Source organism: Rhinopithecus roxellana, chromosome 21, assembly GCF_007565055.1.
Source record: "Rhinopithecus roxellana isolate Shanxi Qingling chromosome 21, ASM756505v1, whole genome shotgun sequence".
Classification (NCBI taxonomy): Eukaryota; Metazoa; Chordata; class Mammalia; order Primates; family Cercopithecidae; genus Rhinopithecus; species Rhinopithecus roxellana.
Window position 1 is genome coordinate 899476 of NC_044569.1, and position 22372 is coordinate 921847.

General features: G+C 40.4%; 1 protein-coding gene across 10 annotated transcripts in view; it reads right to left on the reverse strand.

The window, feature by feature from the left end:
• ESCO1 (establishment of sister chromatid cohesion N-acetyltransferase 1) overlaps nucleotides 1–22372 on the reverse strand; it is a 95043-nt gene that overhangs the window by 29932 nt on the left and 42739 nt on the right. For 8 of the 10 annotated variants that reach the window (XR_004055676.1, XR_004055677.1, XR_004055678.1 and 5 more), the window contains exon 9: nucleotides 1008–1097. The exons of 1 other annotated variant lie outside the window; for it this stretch is intronic. Coding sequence is in view for 4 of the 9 variants with exons in the window: in XM_030925877.1 (XP_030781737.1) it covers nucleotides 1008–1097 (90 nt within the window). In the remaining 5 variants the exon portion in view is untranslated. Of the gene's footprint in view, nucleotides 1–1007; nucleotides 1098–1653; nucleotides 1778–22372 lie in introns of all 10 variants that reach the window. One more of the 10 variants, XR_746974.2, reaches the window with a different exon arrangement.

Genomic DNA, 22372 nt, shown 5'->3' on the forward strand with positions numbered 1-22372 from the left:
AAATAAGTTTACCTTATGGTTCCTGATTTTTTAAATAATCTACATAATAAAATGGTTCCAGGGTTCATTATCTCTCTAGTTCATTTCTCAACACAATAAACTCTCTGAATACTTGAAGTATGGAACTCTTAAGTTCGACTAACACTTGCCTCACATTAGATAAGATAAACTTTTGTGTTTCTGCATTATATTTATAAACTGGAATATAGCCTTATCTCTTAAAAATACTGTAAGATTAAGTCATGTTTAATTTCAGGTTTACTGTGACCTACTTAGCAATCCCCTTCTGCAATAAGCTTTTATTTAGAAATTTTCCCTTAGAATGAAACTTTACATTTTATTGATTTTCCAAATTATTATAATTAAGTTTTTATTTCTAGATTGTGAAATTATTTAGTTGGCATCGCTCACTTAACAGAAGATAAGCATGTCTGCTTTGGCACTCAAATTATTAACTACTACTAATAGAGGACAATTTAGTAATAATACTGGACAGTACTCAATTCATTTAGAATTCATATACTGGACACACTATAAAGTTCAACATAATTTTTGAATTGGGTTATACCCTTTAAATGCTTATTTCTTGCTTTCAGAATAGATGTTTAAATACACTATGCCAACAATCTGTTATCCTCTTAAAATTAACTGCAAAATGGGCCAGGCACAGTGGTTCATGCCTGTAATCCCAGCACTTTGGGAGGCCAAGACAGGCAGATCATGAGGTCAGGAGTTCGAGACCAGCATGGCCAATTTGGTGAAATCTTGTCTCTACTAAAAATACAAAAGTTAGCTGGGTGTGGTGGCACACGCCTGTAGTCCCAGTTACTCGGGGGGCAGAGGCAGGAGAATCGCTTGAACCCAGGAGGCAGAGGTTGCAGTGAGCCAAGATCGTGCCACTGCACTCCAGCCTGAGCGACAGAGCAAGACTCTGTCTCAGAAAAAAAAAAAAAAAAATTAACTGCAAAATGATATCCACTCTGCATGAAGTTTCACTGGAAATTTACCTTTTTCAGGGCATACTTTGGGTCTTCAGGAAGAACCATTATTATCCTGCCATCAGGGTATTCAGCCAGAATTCTTTCTTTCTTCCAGCCCTAGATACATATATATATATATATGTAAAGTATCAATTTTATGTATATTTTATTCATCATATCCATGTACAAGAGAAAAAGTACAATTGGTCTAAAAATTGCAAACATGAAAAATATATGCTCATTAATGCTTAATAAAGCATGATAAATAGGCTATTTTGTTAAGCATACAATAGGTAAAAGGCAAGCTAATTTCTCTCTACTACTCATTCAGAGATACAACTAACACCACAGGAGTATTTCTAATTTATCATTTCCCATTTTAAATTAATTTTGAAAGCCACACACCAAAAGCAAGCCCCTTAAAGTCAGTAATTCCCAGAAACTATAATTCTCCCAGATGCTTGATAAAAGAATTAAACTCTTATATTTCATTGGAACATGGTTACCTCCACAAACAAACACTCAAAGTTTTATGTCTGGCATGCCAAAGACCTCCAGGAGGTTTTAAATGAACTGATTTGCATGCAGTAGCCCAGTATGAAAGGAATAGTTTTATGCTTATTGATCACAACTACCAAAGCCACAAGAAGGAGACTATAAAAAATATAACTACCTTCTAAGAATCTAATAGGGAAGGAGAAGCTACGTTGTGTGTATCTGAAGTTAAACATACTCAAAAAAAGAGAGGTAATAAACTCTTCTTCAGATCCACACTCGTGGTGATTAATGAGCAGAACCTGCATAAAAAAAACAAACAAAACAAAAGCCACTTAAATCTAGTAAGATGGGACTGAACCAGAGGTTAAAACTAGGAGCTTTGAAGTTCAAAATAAGTACAGAAGGAATGAGCTTAACTAGTTGTTCCAGTTGTCTTAACCCAACCAACTTTACATAAAAAGGCCTTTCCAGAAGCCATTTATACTTCCAATAAAGAAAACCACCATATTTTTTCTGATGTTTCTTCTAAGAACACAAAAGCTCAATGAAACCAAGAAAATGGCAACTAGATTTCTTTAAAAATATACTATGGCAAGTATGAAAGCAGATTCGTTTTCTTAAACCATCAAGAATTTTTTGGAGGGTGGAGGGTAGAAAGATCATTGTTGGGAACAAAAATTCTAGTTAATAAGCTTGGTATATGTAACAACTTAAATTAAAAGATTTAAAATCCAAAACTTGTTTACATAATAGAGTACCCAACAGAAAAGTTAAATTCAGACGATTAAAATTATCATTGGTAACATGTTCTCAAGATTTGAAAAGAAAGGAGAAGAAACAATATCCACAGAAGTCCTTTTTTCCTCTAAGAAACTAAATCCGTAGTTCTTCAACCTAAATAAGGTTTTAAAAAAGAAACTTAAGGCCGGGTGTGGTGGCTCATGCCTGTAATCCCAGGACTTTGGGAGGAAGTCGGATCACGAGGTCAGGTGAATCAAGACCATTCTGGAAACCCCATAGCTACTAAAAGACAAAAAATTATTGTAGTTTTAGGGGGTGTGGTGGCACGCGCCTGGAGTTCCGGCTACTCAGGAGGCTGAGGCAGCAGAATCGCTTGAACCCGGGAGGTGGAGGTTGCAGTGAGCTGAGATCGCGCCACTGCACTCCAGCCTGGGTGATAGAGCGAGACACTGTCTCAAAAAAAAAAAAAAAAAAAAAAAAGAAAGAAAGAAAGAAAAAATCTGAATCATATACAGATCTGAATATAGGTAAACAATTTTTAGAAGATTTACAAGATATCACCTCTAAAAACAAATTTCTATTAGTAATGTTACTTTATGAAAAAGCTTTTAAATTTATGAACCTATTTTTAATAAAATGAAGAGATTTTCACTTTAAAACAACAAAAAGACCTAAAAATTTAAGTAACCTCAAGTTATAAGAAAACCATTCTTCCCGAACTGAATCATCTAAAGACACTTCCATAAACTATTTTCCTATTAAATGCCTTTAAAAACAGTAATACTGGTTTCATGTCATTATATTGCATTATAGACATTGGACAAATTATTTTGCTTTACTAATTTTTAAGTACAAAACTTTCTCTTGAAACAACTTCAGACTTGTATGTTCATGATGACATTTTTATCACAATTCAATTTGATAAAATTTTATGTTTTAAATAGTACCGTTTTTTTCATGTACTAAATAAAAGCCCTTTAATCTAAGAAGCAAAGATTGCCAAGGGATACTTAGTACTGCTTAGTTTTCTAAAGTTCATGAAAACAGCAAGTTTTGTTTATTAATGTAATTTACTTATTTGAGACAGAGTCTCACTCTGTCGCCCAGGCTGGAGTGCAGTGGCCGGATCTCAGCTCACTGCCAGCTCCGCCTCCCGGGTTTACGCCATTCTCCTGCCTCAGCCTCCCAAGTAGCTGGGATTACAGGCGCCCGCCACCTCGCCCGGCTAGCTTTTTTGTATTTTTTTAGTAGAGACGGGGTTTCACCGTGTTCGCCAGGATGGTCTCGATCTCCTGACCTCGTGATCCGCCCGTCTCGGCCTCCCAAAGTGCTGGGATTACAGGCTTGAGCCACCGTGCCCGGCCAGAAAGCACATTTTAGTGAAAACTTTTAAGTAATTCTAGAGTAAAAGTTCAGGGTTTAGATCCTTGTTCTTGGTAGTTACTAGATACATGGCCTTAGGCAAATCACCGGAACTCTGATTCTGTTTCCTGACCTAAGCATTCTAAAAAATGGCTATCATCACCTCCATCACTTGGGTAGGTACGAGGGTGCTATACTTAAGACGACTGCTCAAAAAGTAGCCACTCAGTAACTCTTAGTAACTTCCATTCTCCTTTCTTACTAGTATCAAACTAAGATCAATGCACTAATCTAACAAAACAGTCAATCAATAAATGTTCCCAAGGTTAAATACAGCAATAAATTCAAATCATAGACAAACAAAAGATGAAAGAAACAAGTTAGCTAATATTTGTTCAAGTAACATACTCAAGACACATCTATGCCTCAACTACAGTTAACTGCTAGTCAGCAATAACCACAGGACCCTCCTTACTTCAGAGAAACTTAAGAGGTTGTAAAGTCCATCCAATGCTTAAAATTAAGGGAGAGAAACGCAGGGTTCAGGAAAGAGTGCATGCAATTTAGAAGAATAACCAAATAGCCACAATGTTTCTGCAAAGATATAAATTCCAATGCAGTGCACTTACACTTCTGACCTTTAACTCCAATATATTTCAGCACTAGTACATTACACATAACCCTCTGCTAACAAGTAGTATTTTCTAAAACCCATTTTTTTCTTACTTCATCCATTTGGCTACTTCACGAAAAGCAGAAAACTTTATATTCCTAATTTGTATTTCTAATAGCAAGAAATTATTATTATTATTATTTTGAGACAGAGTTTCACTCTTGTTGCCCAGGCTAGAGTGCGATGGTGCAATCTCAGCTCACTGCAATCTCCGCCTCCTGGGTTCAAGCAATTCTCCTGCCTCAGTCTCCCGAGTAGTTGGGATTACAGACATGTGCCCAGCTAATTTTTTTGTATTTTTAGTAGAAACAGGGTTTTTCCATGTTGGTCAGACTGGTCTCAAACTCCCGACCTCAGGTGATCCACCCACTCAGCCACCCAAAGTGCTGGGATTAATAAATTATTATTCTTTTCTCCTTGCTATTGCAGCTACTCTAAACTGTACAGTCTAAAGAATGGATTTCTCTTTTTACCATCAAAAAAAGGATTACAATTAGAAACAAAATACACTGAGTGGTAGATACCACGTATATACAATGATCAAAATTCAAACCAAACACTTAAGATGTGTAGATTTAATTGTATAAATAATACTCCAACTTTAAAAGTTCATATTAGGCCGGGCGCGGTGGCTCAAGCCTGTAATCCCAGCACTTTGGGAGGCCGAGACGGGCGGATCACGAGGTCAGGAGATCGAGACCATCCTGGCGAACACGGTGAAACCCCGTCTCTACTAAATGCAAAAAAAAAAAAAAACTAGCCGGGCGAGGTGGCGGGCGCCTGTTGTCCCAGCTACTGGGGAGGCTGAGGCAGGAGAATGGCGTAAACCCGGGAGGCGGAGCTTGCAGTGAGCTGAGATCCGGCCACTGCACTCCAGACCGGGCGACAGAGCAAGACTCCGTCTCAAAAAAAAAAAAAAAAAGTTCATATTAATCACAATTTCATAAAAAGGTTGAATGAGAATATACATTTGAAGGAGTATTTGAAGAAAGAAAACCAACAACCAGCTTTTCAAAAAATAAACAAATATTACAAGGGAAAAAAACAGATCCAGGGAGAACCTAGGGATTAAAAGATACTAAAGCGACATACCAACCAATGTAATATATAAACCCTAATTCAAACAAATAAACATAGGAAATCATGAGCTATTTGGGAAGCTTTTAACTCTGATGGAAAACTTGATTTCAATAATTAATTCATTTATTGAATGTGTAGTTATATTATTTAAGGTACTTTTATGTTTAAAACAGGAATAATCTTTGGCCAGGCACAGTGGCTCACACCTGTAATCCCAGCACTTTGAGAGGCTGAGGAAAGCGGCTCACGAGATCAGTAGATCGAGACCATCCTGGCTAACACAGTGAAACCCCGTCTCTACTAAAAATACAAAAAAATTAGCTCGGCGTGGTGGTGCGCGCCTGTAGTCCCAGCTACTAGGGAGGCTGAGGCAGGAGAATTGCTTGAATCTGGGAGGCAGAGGTTGCAGTGAGCCAAGATAGCACCACTGCACTCCAGCGTGGGTGACAGAGCGAGACTCCATCTCAAAACAAAACAAAACAGGAGTAATCTTCATCTTTAAGAAATAAATATTTAGAGGTGGGACATGGTGGCTCACACCTATAACCCCAGCACTTTGCGGGGCCGAGGCGGGCGGATCACCTGAGGTCAGTTTGAGACCAGCCTGCCTAATCTGGTGAAATCTCGTTTCTACTAAAAATATATTAAAAAAAAAAAAAAAAACCTAGCCAGACATGGTAGCATGCGCCTGTAATCCCAGCTACTCGGGAGGCTGAGGCAGGAGAATCACTTGAACCCAGGAGGTGGAGGTTGCAGTGAGCCAAGATCACGCCACTGAACTCCAGCATGGGCAAACAAGAGTGAAACTCCATCTCAAAAAAAAAAAAAAAAAAAAAAAAGAAAAGAAATACATATTTAGAAATATGTACTAAAGTAATAACATGATGCCTGAGTTTACTTCAAAATAATTGGGAAAGTTAGATGAAGATGATTATCCATGAATTGTTGAAGGCAGGTGATCAGTACAAAGGAGTTCATTACTCTGTGTGTGTCTGTGTGTGTCTGTGTGTGTGTGTAATGCATTAAACTTGTTTTGGAAAATTCAAATTGCCTATTGTCAAAACTGTACCAATGGCCCAAGGTTTGTTCAAGCATCATTTATTTAGAAGGAAAAAATAGGCCGGGCGCGGTGGCTCAAGCCTGTAATCCCAGCACTTTGGGAGGCCGAGACGGGCGGATCACGAGGTCAGGAGATCGAGACCATCCTGGCTAACATGGTGAAACCCCGTCTCTACTAAAAAAATACAAAAAACTAGCCGGGCGAGGTGGCGGGCGCCTGTAGTCCCAGCTACTTGGGAGGCTGAGGCAGGAGAATGGCGTAAACCCGGGAGGCGGAGCTTGCAGTGAGCTGAGATCCGGCCACTGCACTCCAGCCCGGGCGACAGAGCGAGACTCCGTCTCAAAAAAAAAAAAAAAAAAAAAAAAAAAAAAAAAAAAAAAAAAAAAGAAGGAAAAAATAAAGGCCAGGTGCGGTTGCTCACGCCTGTAATCCCAGCACTTTGGGAGGCTGAGGCAGGCGGATCACGAGGTCAGGATATCGAGACCATCCTGGCTAACACGGTGAAACCCCATCTCTACTAAAAATACAAAAAATTAGCCAGGTGTGGTGGTGGGCGCCTGTAGTCCCAGCTACTCAGGAAGCTGAGGAGGGAGAATGGCGTGAACCTGGGAGGCGGAGCTTGTAGTGAGCCAAGATCGTGCCACTGCACTCCAGCCCGGGGGACAGAGCAAGACTCCGTCTCAAAAAAAAAAATTACTTGTCAGTCAGGCGCAGTGGCTCATGCCTGTAATCCCAGCACTTTGGGAGGCCAAGGTGGGAGGATCGCCTGAGGTCAGGAGTTCGAGACCAGCCTGGCCAACATGGTGAAACCCCGTCTCTATTAAAAATACAAAAATTAGCCAGGCTTGGTGGCAGGCACCTGTAATCCCAGCTACTCAGGAGGCTAAGGCAGGAGAATCCCCTGAACCCAGGAGTCAGAGGTTGCAGTGAGCCAAGATCACACCATTGCACTCCAGCCTAGGTGACAGAGCAAGACACTGCCTCAAAAAAAAAAAAAAAAAAAAAAAAAAAAAAAAAATTACTAAAGGAATTTGAAAAATAGGCATTTCAATAGTAATTTAAAAAGTTAAGTTGAGGCCAGGCACGGTGGCTCACGCCTTTAATCCCAACACTTTGGGAGGCCGAGGCGGGTGGATCTCCTGAGGTTAGAAGTTTGAGACTAGCCTGGCCAACATGGCAAAACCCTGTGTCTACTAAAAATACAAAAAATTAGCCAAGCATGTGGCACATGCCTGTAATCCCAGCTACTCAGGGGGCCGAGGCAGAAGGATTGCTTGAACCCAGGAGATGGAGGTTGCAGTGAGCAGAGATCATGCCACTGTACTCCAGCCTGGGTGACAAGAGTGAAACTCCATCTCAAAAACAAAAAAAAACAATACTGGTAAAGATGTGTGCCTAATCCATATGGCCATATAGAACTTCAAAGTGCTGAAAAGTCTTAGATATTACCACTAGTTTGAAAGTGACATACACATGGAAAAATTCTCTCAATTCAATAAATATGTGCTGACTACCTACCATGTATACAAACCATTGATCTTGGCAGTATAGCATAGTGGTAAGGAGAATTTCAAAAATCAGAAAAACCTAAGATTCGAATGCAGACTCTGCTACTCACTAGCTGCACTGCTTTGGGCAAATTACTTAACCTCTCTAAAACTTGGTTTCCTCACCTATAAAATAGATATAAAAACAGGCCTGGTGCAGTGGCTCATACCTATAATCCACACTTTGAGAGGTAGAGGAAGGAGGATCACTTGAGCCCAGGAGCTCTAGACCAGCCTGTTAAGAGCAGCATGGTGAAACCCTGCTCTAACCAAAACCACCAAAAACAAAAACAAAACAGAACAAAACAAAAAACAGAAAAGTACTGAGAAGCTAAATGAGAAAACACTATAAAATGTTGACCATTGGGCCTAACACAATAATATGTACTCAATAAATAACAGTTCCTATTATTACAGCAACTAAGCATTTTAGTTGGTTTAGCAGGTTTTGGTTTTGGTTTTGAGACAGGGTCTCACTGTGTTGCCCTGGCTGGAGCGCACTGGTGCAATCATGCCTCAATGCAGCCTCAACCTCCTAGGCTCAAGCAACTCTCCCAAGTCAGCCTCCCAAGTAGCTGGGATGACAGGCATGTACCCCAACACCCAGGTGATTTTTCTATTTTTTGTAGAGACAGGGTTTTGCCATGTTACCCAGGCTCGTCTCAAACTCCTGAGCTCAAGTGATCCTCCCACCCTGGTCTCCCAAAGTGCCAGGATTAAAGGTGTGAGCCATCGTGCCTGGCTGGTTTAGGTTTTTAAATCTTCAATGCCTTCATGCCTTACAATGTCATTCATGATCTGGTCCCCCATCTACCTCTTTCAGCCTTATCTCTTGCAGCTTTTCCAATACAACACAGTCACAAGTCATAATGAAATATTTGTCTGACCTTTCACATACTGCTCTCTTGGCCTGATATGCCTTTGCTCTATACCCTTCTGAGCTCAAGGGACTCCTACTTACCCTTTCTGAATTTATTAAGTGCTAACCTGACTTTTCCAATCTTTGTCATATGTCCTTGCTCTACGCTCTATATAGTACCCTGTATATCCTAAAATACTACTGTAGCATTTTCCACACTATTTAAATGTTTACCCATTGTCCCTCACACTGATCTGTGAACTTACATAAAAGATCTTTATAATAATTTTTAAAAACAAGGTCAACAGCTAATAAACGTTTAAGAAATAAATAAACCTCGGAAAAAATTATCACATAAGATACTGCCGTCATTGCTTACAGATTTGAAAAAAAAAACTAAAGAGAAAAAGAGTTAATATGTTATGGTCATACAACTAGTAAATGGCTCATTAGGAAACCACATCCCTATAGTTTAAGCTTTCTTTTCTTTTTTTTTTTTTTTTTTTTTTTTTTTTTTGAGACGGAGTCTCGCTCTGTCACCCAGGCTGGAGTGCTGTGGCCGGATCTCAGCTCACTGCAAGCTCCGCCTCCCGGGTTCACGCTATTCTCCTGTCTCAGCCTCCCGGGTAGCTGGGACTACAGGCGCCGCCACGTCGCCCGGCTAGTTTTTTGTAGTTGTTAGTAGAGACGGGGTTTCACCGTATTAGCCAGGATGGTCTCGATCTCCTGACCTCGTGATCCGCCCGTCTCGGCCTCCCAAAGTGCTGGGATTACAGGCTTGAGCCACCGCACCCGGCCTAAGCTTTCTTTTCTACTATGCCACACCGACCTCAAGAATCTTATAAATCTAACAGGAGAAACTATAGTATACACATGTCTTTAATACAAAGTGCAATGAAGTATATGCTTCAAAGGAAGTTTTCTTGATTCTAAAATAAGCTTTATTCATTACACTTTAACGTTTCTGAATCCAAAATCAGTCTATCAATACGTATATTTAATATATTTCTTAATTCTCAAAGAAACAACTATTAAATTGAAGCAGGAACCTGTAAGAAAAGGCAAAATGGCCGGGTGCGGTGGCTCACGCCTGTAATCCCAAGACTTTGGGAGGCTGAGGCAGGAGGATCACGAGGTCAGGAGATCCAGACCATCCTGGCTAACACAGTGAAACCCCGTCCCTACTAAAACTGCAAAAAAATTAGCCGGGTGTGGTGGCGGGCGCCTGTAGTCCCAGCTACTTGGGAGGCTGAGGCAGGAGAATGGTGTGAACCCGGGAGGTGTAGCTTGCAGTGAGCTGAGATTGTGCCACTGCACTCCAGCCTGGGCAACAGAGCAAGACTCCATCTCAAAAAAAAAAAAAGAAAAGAAAAGAAGGTATTTCCCTGGGACTGAAAGGCACGTATAAAAATGGGATGGTGGCCGGGCGCGGTGGCTCAAGCCTGTAATCCCAGCACTTTGGGAGGTCGAGGTGGGCGGATCACGAGGTCAGGAGATCGAGACCTTCCTGGCTAACCCGGTGAAACTCCGTCTCTACTAAAAAAATACAAAAAATTAGCCGGGCGAGGTGGCGGGCGCCTGTAGTCCCAGCTACGCAGGAGGCTGAGGCAGGAGAATGGCGTGAACCCGGGAGGCAGAGCTTGCAGTGAGCTGAGATCTGGCCACTGCACTCCAGCCTGGGCGACAGAGCAAGACTCCGTCTCAAAAAAAAAAAAACAAAAAAATGGGATGGCATTCTTGGTGGTGGGAACACTAAGAACCAAAAAATAGAGGAAGGCCAGGCACAGTGATTCATGCCTGTGATCTCAACACTTTGGGAGACCAAACAATTGCTTGAGCCCAGGAGTCTGAGACAAGCCTGGGCAACATAGTGGGACCCTGTCTCTACAAAAAAGTAGAAAAATTAGCTGAGTGTGACGGCACATGCCTATAGTCTCAGCTACTCAAGAGGCTGAGGCAGGAGGATTGCTTGAGCCTGAGAAGTTGAGGCTGCAATGAGCCATGATTGCGCCACTGCACTCCAGCCTGGGTGACCAGGTTAAGACCCTGCCTCAAAAAAACAAAAATAAAAAGGCGAGGAGGGTGGTGGATCACGACTGTAATCCCAGCATTTTGGGAGGCCAAGGTGGAAGGGCTGCTTGAGGCCGGAATTTCAAGACCACCAGGCCAACACAGCAATATCCATCTCAAAAAAAATTTAAAAATTTAAAAATTGGCCAGGCATGGTATCTCACCCCTGTAATCCCAGCACTTTGGGAGGCCAAGGCAGGCGGGTTGCTTAAGCCCAGAAGTTTGAGACAAGCCTGGGCAACAAAGCAAGACCTTATCTCTACAAAAAGTAAAATAATCAGCTAGGCATGGTGACACATGCTTGTAGTCCCAGCTACTGTGGAGACTCAGGCAGGAGGATCCCCTGAGCCAAGGAGTTCAAGTCAACGGTGAGCTCATCGTACCACCGCACTCCAGCCTGGCCAACAGAGCAAGACCCTGTATCTTAGGAAAAAAAAAAAGGAAAGAAATAGAAATCTATTCCCTCCTTATTAAGAGCTACAGAGTTTTCTGAAGGATCAACGTGTCTGGGTCTTTTAACCATTAACTCCAGTATTTTGATCTCAAAAACTGCATTTCCATAAGATAGTGTCCTAGAAGTAGAATCATTTAATACAACTTGTTTGTAAAGGCTGTTTCTTAATATAAAACCCTGCTCTAATTTTTGAGACCCTATCTCTAAAAAGAAAACAAACCCCAAAATGCCATTTGAGTACCCATCTCACCCAGCATTCCTGCTTTGACCCTGAATACGGTATCTGGACTGCAGAAATCTACTTTAGGACCATGATGTTACAACCGTGAAGCACAAGAGTCAACACACTAAGGACAGCAGAGTGCTGACTGAGAAATGGCCAGCATTCACAATGACATTATTGAACTGCTAGATGGAACCACCCTGACATAACACACCTCCAGACTTTTTTTTCTTTTTTTGAGACAGAGTCTCACTCTGTTGCCCAGGCAGGAGTGCAGTGGCACGATATCAGCTCACTGCAATCTCCGCCTCCAGGATTCAAGCGATTCTCATGCCTCAGCCTCCCAAGTAGTTGGCATTACAGGCAGACACCATCACACCCGGTTAATTTTTGTATTTTCAGTAGAGATGGGGTTTCACCATGTTGGTCAGGTTGGTTTCAATGTATGTATTTGGGAGTTCTGCTCCCAACTAGGATAAAGAAGGTCAAAGGCCGGGCATGGTGGCTCACACCTGTGATCTCAGCACTTTGGAAGGCCAAGGCAGGTGGAATACCCGAGGTCAGGAGTTTAAGGCCAGCCTCGCCAATGTGCTGAAACCCTATCTCTACTAAAAATACAAAAATTAGCTGGGCATGGTGGCACATGCCTGTAATCCCAGCTACTTGGGAGGCTGAGGCACGAGAACTGCTTGAACCCAGGAGACAGAGGCTGCAGTGAGCCAAGATCATGCCACTGCGCTCCAGCCTGGGCAACAGAGAGAGACTCCATCTCAAAAAAAAAAAAAGGTCACAAAAAAGATTACTGTGCCTATTGTAGTAAGAAAACACCCAATAAATGAAAAAGTATGTGTTTTTAAAGACACTGAAACGGTACAGAAACAAAATGTCTAAATGAACTGATTTTCAGAAATGAACCAGCCCTTCCTAAGTGAGCAGAGACCAGTAGCCATTTTTAACCCTAAGATGTTGACTATGTCTGCGAAGCATGGGTGAACAAGCAAGCCTGCAACGCTGCAGAGAACAAGGAAAAGAGTCTCAGCAACTTAATCAACATAACTGGGAGAACTGCGTCAGTTAATAACCAACAGTCATCAACTTTTTAGATAATCAGATATTATTTAGTTAACTGACCCAATTTTCCCATTACGATGATTAAGTGAACTTCTACTATAACATCTAACCCTTACAACTACATGAATATTTCTCACAAGATATGCCTGGGTCAGACCCAATAAAAAGTCAAATGGGAAGAATTACGATACTTTTTTCTCTTCTGTCATCTTCAAATATTAAAGAATCCTAAAAATCTCTTTATTAGGATTTACATATTAAGCACTTTTCAACTGGTAGCAACAATATCCCAGTATATAAGAAATACTTTATTCGATGTAAATCTCATCTCAAAGGTCATTTGGACTTAGCAAATACATTGGGTTCATCGGTATTGCTTATGACTTTAAAACACTCATGGTCCAAATTCCACTCAACCTCTACAGCCAAAATTAAACAAAGCCAACAAGTCTATTACTGAAAAATGTTATCACAATGTACATCTCTGGGAGTTCTGCTCCCAATTAGGATAAAAGAGGTCACAAAAGATCACTGTATCTGTTGTAACAAGAAAACACCCAATAAATGAAAGAGCATGTGTTGGCTGGGCACGGTGGCTCACGCCTGTAATCCCAGCACTTTGGGAGGCCGAGACAGGCAGATCACGAGGTCAGGAGATCGAGACCATCCTGGCTAAAACAGTGAAACCCCACCTCTACTAAAAACACAAAAAATTAGCCAGGCATGGTGGCAGGCGCCTGTAGTCCCAGCTACTAGGGAGGCTGAGGCAGGAGAATGGTGTGAACCCGAGAAGCGGAGCTTGCAGTGAGCCAGGACGGTGCCACTGCACTCCAGCCTGAGCGACAGAGAGAGATTCCGTCTCAAAAAAAAGAAAAAGAAAAGAAAAAGCATGTGTTTTTTAAAAGACACTGAAAAGGTGTAGAAACAAAATGTCTAAATGAACTGATTTTCAGAGATGAACCAGTCCTTCCTAAGTGAGAAGAGACCAGTAGCCATTTTTAACCATAAGATGTTGACCAAGTCTGGAAGCATGAGTGAACAAGCAAGCCTGCAACAGACAGAGAACAAGGAGAAGAATCTCTTGCTGGAACAAAGAGAAACCAACCAGAATTATGTGGCCTGGCATGGCAGTCTGAAATCTGAAGAAACTCCAAATACAGCAATAATTATCTACCAACTCTCTCCCATGGGACAACTGCACCGTTGGGCTGGAAGGTATAGAGAGTTTTAGTGCTGTGTGGAGCTTAGATCCCCAATCTCAGTTGCAGAGAGACACCTAATACTAGAACAGAAAACTAAAGTTTCAAACCCAACTCTGACCTGACCCAGTTCAATTTTTAATTAGATCTAAGCAATCAGTCCCTCACCATAGTTAACTGACAAAAGAAAAGAGAAAGTGCTCATGGGTAAGGGAAAGGATACTATCTACTTCAGTCTCTACTATTTCTTCACACACCATCTCCAACGTACAATAAAAATTTACAAAACCAGATAGGAAGACTCAATATTAAAAGGTCAGTTCTTCCTGATTTAATCTATAGATTCAATGCAATTTAATAAAAATCCCAGCAAGCTATTTTGTAGATACTGACAAACTAGTTCTAAAATTTGTACTGAGAGGTAAAAGACTTAGAATAGCCAACACAAAATTGAAGGAGAACAACAAAGTTGGACGACTGACACTATCCAATTCCAAAACCTACTATAAGGCTAGTTATCAAGCATGGGGGTAGTAACCCCCAAGCTGCTGTTCTTGAGATAGTGAGTTCTCACAAGATCTGATGGTTTTATAAGGGAAGGTTTTCCCCCTTTGCTCAGCACTTCTCTCTCCTGCCACCATGTGAAGGAGGACAAATCTGCTTCCCCTTCAGCAATGATTTAAGTTTCCCAAGGCCTTCCTAGCCATGCAGAACTGTGGGTTAATTAAACCTCTTTCCTTTATAAATTACCCAGTCTCAGGCAGTTCTTTATAGTAGCATGAGAACGGACTAATACAGTGGTATTGGTGAAACAACAGATCGATGAAACAGGACAGAGAGCCCAGAAATAGACTCACATAAAAATAGTCAACTGATCTTTGATATAAGAGCAAAGGCAATATAATGGAGAAAAGACAGCCAACAAATGGTGCTGAACTGGACATCTACATGTAAAAGTAACCTAAACACAGACCTCGCATCCCTCACAAAAATTAACTCAAAATGGATCTAAACATAAAATGCAGAAATTTAAGATAACATAGGAGAAAAACTAGATGACCTTGGGTATGGCAATGACATTTTAAGTATACCAAAGGCACAATTCATGAAAGAAATAACTGATAAACTGGACTTCATTACAATTTAAAATGTCTGCTCTTTAAAAGATACTGTTGGCCAGGCAGGGTGGCTCACACCTGTAATCCTAACACATTGGGAGGCAGAGGCAAGAGAACTGATTGAGCCCAGGAGTTTGTGACCAACCTGGGCAATATAGGGAAACTTCATCTCTACAAAAAATTTAAAAATTAGTCAAGCACAGTGGTGTACCCTTGTGGTCCCGGCTACTAGGAAGGCTAAGACAGAATGATTGCTTGAGCCCAGGAGGTCAAGGATAGAGTGAGCACTGATCACACCACTGCACTCCAGTCTGGGTGACAGACCACAACTTTGTCTCAAAAAAGAAAAAGCATATAATAAAAAGTATTTTTTGGACTGGGCATGGTGGTTCTTGCCTGTAATCCAGCACTTTGGGAGGCCAAGGCAGGTGGATCACTTCCATCCAGGAGTTTGAAACAAGCTAAGATGACACAGCGACACTCCATTTCTATTTTTATTTAAAAAAAAAAAAAATTTTTTTTTTTTGAAAAAGATACTGCTAAGAGAATGAGAAGACAAGTTACAGGCTGGAAGAAAATACTTACAAAATAAATATCTGATTTAAAAACTGTTAACCTGGTTGGGCACGGGGGCTCACGCCTGTAATCCCAGTGCTTTGGAAAGCTGAGGCGGGAGGATCACCTGAGGTCGGGAGTTTGAGACCAGCCTGACCAACATGGAGAAACCCTGTCTCTACTAAAAATACAAAATTAGCTAGGCATGGTGGTGAATGCCGGCAATCCCAGCTACTCGGGAATCTGAGGCAGGGGAATCGCTTGAACCCGAGAGGCGGAGGTTGCAGTCAGCCGAGATTGCATCATTGCACTCCAGCCTGGGCAACAAGAATGAAACTCCACGTCAAAAACAAACAAACAAACAAACAAAAACACAAACACACACACACAAAAAACTGTTACCCAAAATACCCAAAGAACTCTTAAAACTCAGAACAGCCTGATTAAAAAATTAAAATTAAAATAAAATAAAAAATGGGCAAAGGACCTCACCTAAGAAGATATGCAAATGGAAAATAAGCACATGAAAAGATATTCTGTATCATATAATAATAGGAAATGCAAATTAAAACAGTAACATACCACTACAAGCCTATTAGAAAGGCCAAAACCCAGAACACTGATAACACCAAATTCTGGTGAGGATATGAAGCAAGGCAAACTCTCATTAATTGTTGGTAGAAATGCAAAATAATACAGCAACTTTGGAAGAGAGTCTGGCAGTTTCTAACAAAACTAAACACACTCTTACCATACGATCCAGCAATCAAGCTTCTTGGTATTTACCATCAAGGGCTGAAAACATGTCCTCACAAAAACCTGTACACAGCAGCTTTATTCATAATTGCCAAACTTTGAAGCAACCAAGATATCCTGCAGTAGGTGAATGGATAAACTATGATACAACCAGACAACGGAATATCACACAGAGCTAAAAAGAAATGGGCTTTCAAAGCCATAAAAAGACATGGGAGCCCAGTTCAGGGGCTCATGCCTGTAATCCCAGCAATTTGGGAGCCCGAGGCAGGTGGATCACTTGAGGTCAGAAGTTCAAGACCAGCCTGGCCAACATGGTGAAACTCTATCTCTACTAAAAAAATTAAAATAAAAAATTAGGCCGGGCATGGTGGCTCATACCTGGAATCCCAGCACTTTGGGAGGCTGAGAGGGCAGATCATTTGAGGTCAGAAGTTCAAAACTAGCCTGGCCAACATGGTGAAACCCTGTCTCTACAAAAAATACAAAAATTAGCCAGGAGTGGTGGCGCACAACTGCAGTCACAGCTACTTAGGAGGCTGAGGCAGAGAACTGCTTGAATCCAAGAGGTGAAGGTTGCAGTGAGCAGAGATCACGCCACTGCACTCCAGTCTAGGGGACAGAGTGAGACTCCATCTCAAAAAAATAAATAAAATAAAATAAAAAATAAAAAATTAGCCGGATGTGGTGGCACACGCCTGTAGTCCCAGTTACTCGGGAGGTTGAGCAGGAGAACTACTTGAACCTGGGAAATGGAGGTTGCAGTGAGCAGAGATCACACCACTGCACTCCAGCCTGTGTGACAGAGCAAGACTTTATCTCAAACTAACTTACTAAATAAAGACATGGGAGATGTTTAAGTGCATATTACTAAGTGAAAAAAGCCTATCAGAAAAGGCTACATGGTATATTATTCCAACTCTGACATTCTAGAAAAGGTAAAACTATGGAGACATTAAAAAGACCAGTGGTTGGCAGGGGTTAAGGTAGGAAGAAGGGGTAAATAAGCAAAGCAGAATTTTTAGCACAGTGCAACTATTCTGCATGATACCATAATGGTGAATACATGTCATTATACATTTCTCAAAACCCACAGAATATACGAGAAAATCCTAATATGAAATACATACTCTGGGAAATAATGATGTGTCAATGTAGGTTCATAAATTATAACAAATGTACCACTATGATATGGGATGTTGACAGTGAGGGAGTCTGTGCATGTGTGGAATTAAGGAGTACATGGGAACTCTCTGTACTATCTGCTCAATTTTGTTGTGGATCTAAAACAGGTCTAGGCCAGGCGTGGTGGCTCACACCCACAATCTCAGAACCCTGGGCAACAAAACCAAACTCCATCTCTACAAAAAACTTAAAAATTAGCCAGGTGTGGTGGCACTCGCCTGTAGTGCCAGCTACTCAGGAGGGTGAGGCAGAAGATCGCTTGAGCCCAGAAGGTTGAGGCTGCAGTGAGCCATGATTGTGCCCCTGCACTACACCCTAGGTGACAGAGCAGGACACTGTTCCAAAAGGAAAAAGAAAAATTAGCCAGGCCTGGTGGCCTGTGCCTATAGTCCTAGCTACGCAGGAGGCTGAGACAGGAAGATTCAGCCCAGGAGTTTGAGGTTACAATGAGCTATGATAGCACCACTGCATTCCAGCCTGGGCAACACAGCAAAACCCTGTCTCAAAAAAATAAAACAGGCTGGGCGCAGTGGCTCACACCTATAATCCCAGCACTTTGGGAACTCAAGGTGGGCAGATAGCTTGAGCTCAGGAGTTCGAGACCAGTCTGGGCAACATAGTGAAACTCTGTCTCTACAAAATATACAAAAATTAGCCAGGCATGGTGGCACACAACTGTAATGCCAGATATTCAGGAGGCTGATGTGGGAGGATTGTTGGAGCCCAGGAGTTTGAGGCTGCAGTGAGCTATAATTGTGCCACTGCACTCCGGCCTGAACAACAGAGTAAGATCCTAACTCAAAATAAAAATAAAATTTAAAAATCAGAAAAAAAAATCTCTAATCCTGCTCTACTACTATTATCTTTTCTCTAATGCCCAGTTTCCTCTTTTTCCTAATCATATTGAAAAGAAATAAAGTATACAGAATTAAATTATATGCACTCAAATTTCACATAAAAAAAAATAAAGGTTAAGCAAGAGTTACTGGATCATGGTTTCCCTAAATCAAAAATTTAATCACATGTAACTTCTTTCCTCAGCTTTCTGTAGCAGCACTATCCAAGAGAACGATCTGTGTGATGATGCAAACATTCTATATATATACCACATAACACAGTAGCATCTAGAAATGTGTGGCTTTTAAGCACTGGATAGTATGACTGAAGAACAGCATTTTTAATTTCATGTAGCCTAGTGGCTACTTCACAGGATAGCACAGCTCTGTAGCCAATCAGAGATCTGTCAACTCTCTCTCTTTTTTATTTTTCCTTGAGACAGAGTCTCGCTCTGTTACCCAGGCTGCAGTATAGTGGTGGGATCTCGGCTCACTGCAACTTCCGCCTCCTGGGCTCAAGCGATTCTCCTGCCTCAGCCTCCTGAGTAGCTGGGATTACAGGTACAAACCACTACATCCGACTAATTTTTGTATTTTTAGTACTGATGGGGTTTCACCATGTTGGTCAGGTTGGTCTCGATCTCCTGGTCTCAAGTGATCCACCCACCTCGGCCTCCCAAAGTGCTGGGATTACAGGCTTAAGCCACTGTGCCTGGTATTGCCAACTCTTTCTCCAAAGTTTCTCATCAATGTTCTTTCCTATTTCTACCAATGTCATAGTAATTCGGCACTTTACACACCTAATATGTATACTACTCTTTATATATGCCATTGAAATATTAATTATCTCCCTACACTTCATCAAAATATTGTTTTAATGTTATTTAAATTTTTATCATTCAAAATGTTCAGGATTCTTCAAAACGTAAAAGAACAGAAAGAATAAAGTCCATACAGCATTCAAAATCAAAGTATCACAATTTGACTTGATTGTATTTTTCTAGTCTCATTATCCACAAAAATCCTGATTCAGTAAAAAAGATCTACTCATTATCCCTCACAAAAATGTTAAGCTTTCTCTTGCTTTAGTTGTACTGTTACCAATCATAGATGACTATGTTCATTTTAAAAGTCAAATCTTAACTTTTTCCTGTCTATGAAAACAAACGATTCTGACCACTTCTAAGTTGCAAAGCTAACATATGATTTATTTAGTTAAATATTTAATATTGATTTATTGCTTTACTGGTTACTTAGATCTTTTATTAAGTTTTCATTTCTTTCAGACTTTGTTCCTAAACTTGAAGGGCATAGCCCAGAGAGTAGTGCCCTCCACACATCATTCACTCAGATGTGAATTAATTCAAAGGAGTTAAAAAGGATAATACAGGAAAAAAGGACTGAGTTTTTCTCTGCCAAGAACCCATACATAGTTCTTTAGCATTACTAACAGCTCAAAATATAGCTGAGTTCCTGATAAGTTTCTGGCAGTTTCCTGGCCTTGCAACGTGGCTCAACACACTAGGGGAGAGAACTCGTGCTTTCTCTTCACATCTTTAGGGAACAGTACCTTAGTTCTGAAAGGAAACTGAAGTAGTTTCTTAGGTCTAAACCAGAGTCCAGGCTCCACCTGAAGCATTAAGAGGTTTCTTCCTAAATAGTTTTTTGGGCTTTTTTGGTTTTTTCTGAAACAGGGTCCTGCTCTGTCGCACAGGCAGTGGTGCAATCTTCGTTCACCTTAACCTCCCGGGCTCAAGTCAACCTCCCAAGCTCAAGTGATCCTCCTGCCTCAGCCCTGCCGAGAAACTGGGACTACAGGCACATGCCACCATGCCCAGCTAACTTTTTTTGTACAGATGGGGTTTCACGTGTTGCCTCGGCTTCTTCCTAGTTTCTAATAAGTCAAATAAAATTCATTTCCCCAAATGGTGTCAGCCACGCACATGGGGTAAAACGAAAGAATATGGTAAGAAAAAATTATCTACATTTTAACCTTTTGAAAATAGGATTTTTAGCTATTTCCAATTGTCATCAGATTATTAATCTGCCTGGGAAAAAATTTTTACCCAAAGAAAAAGGTAATTATCTTATTTTCTACAGAATGTTTGATTAAAATTTTGGCCAGGCGTAGTAGTTCATGCCTGTAATTCCAATATTTTGGGAGGCTGAGGTGGGTGGATCACCTGAGGTCAGGAGTTTGAGACCAGCCTGACCAACACGGTGAAACCCCATCTCTACTAAACATACAAAAATTAGCTGGGAATGGTGGCGTGCACCTGTAGTCCCAGCTACTTGGGAGGTTGAGACAGGAGAACTGCTTGAACCCAGGAGGTGGAGGAGGCAGTGAGCCAAGATCACACCACCGCACTCTAGCCTGGGTGACAGAGCAAGACTCCGTCTCAAAAGAAAACAAAAAAAAATTTTAAGTAAAACTAGTTGTTTCTAATTTATTCTATTTTTAGTCTTAAGTAGAAAAAAACTTTATTTTCAGTTCCTGATATTGTCCATTTAACATGAATTAACACCAGAGCACCAAATGACTTCTTCTATATACTTCACACAAACAGACAAACCTAACAGATAAAATTGGCATTAAATAAAATTAGATATTTTGTCAAGCATTTGTGAGTACTTAATGTCTATGAAAGTCATAAAATGAAAAGCCCAATAAATGTTTTAAAGTCACAACCCAAAATCTAGAACTGTGATCACAGTAGAACAACTTTAAGATAGGTACGTTTTCTTCTTCTCTCCATACACTATGGAATACCACAATGTTTTGGAAGAGTCTCTTCCTTAGACTCTATGTACACCTACATTTGAAAACAGCAAAAGATAAGAACATCGACCTTGATAACAGCAAAGGATGGCCAACAGCTAAACTCAATTCCTTCTCTTGAGCTTATTTAAAAAATGAAAAAAAATAACCCATGGCTCTGTCCCATCAAGTGGGGGTTGGAGGAGGGGTCCGGCTGGGGCAGGAAATAATCTTTCCTACGTTGCTAAAATGCTTTGCAGCTTTGCAAGAGAGCCAGAATTTGTTTGGAAGATGATGACTTCACCTTGTTCCACAAATCTACTTCCCTTGGCATCTTGGAAGAGTAGAGCAGATATTTCTAGATTTATTTATTTACTTTTCCTCTCAGAATTAAGAATCTTCCTTAAGGTGAAGAATTAAGACTTTGAAATCGAATGTTTTTATAATTTCAGGAAACTAAATGATCACCAGAATTAAATAATGTACACTGAGTAGAATTTACTTGAACTAACTTCCTCTATGAGGTTTGTATATAAAATATACTGAACTATTTTTCTATAATTTAGCTACCTGATAGAACTATTTTTTTTCCACAATGCAAGGATATTAACATAGTCAAATTGAAAAAGCACAAATTTCAAATGATAAAACAATATCTAGCTATAGATATTCTATGTCCATGCACCTTATATTTGGTGAAGTGGTAGGAGGGAGTGTGTGGACAAGTCAGATGAAATAAGAAATATAAAGGATGACCACAGGTAGAGAACCAAAAAAGTAAAAACTCACCCTATCCTGGGTAGTAGGTGGATGAATGAAACAATGAATACAAACCTTTCAACCGAAGGTAAGTATTAACACAAGCATATGAATTTAACGGAGGCCAATAAAGACCTTTAAATAATCCAGTATCTGGTACCTATATAAAGATTTATATGAAATGAATTGGTGATCTCAGTTCAGATATCCTGGAGGTCTTATTAATGTGAGTGTACAGTACTGAAGGTAACATGTATATAATAAAAAGAGATTCCATTTCAGATATGGGTAAACAGCAATTCAATTAAATTACTATTTTCAAAAGATATCTGAAATGGTTCAAAATTGTTAAAAAAAAAAAACTTTGCTATTTCCACAAATATTAAATAATACCCATTATGCCTAAAATGCACTTACATTAAAAAATAAATTTTGTACTAAAACAGATTTACTCTGTGGGAATTTTTTTTGTATACTACAAATTCTGAGGTCTTAATTTTCTAGAATTTTTCTTTTTTAATCTTATAAAGAAAAACCCTCATGATAACAAAGAGAAGGTAAAGGAAATCTCCAAACAACCTACTTGGT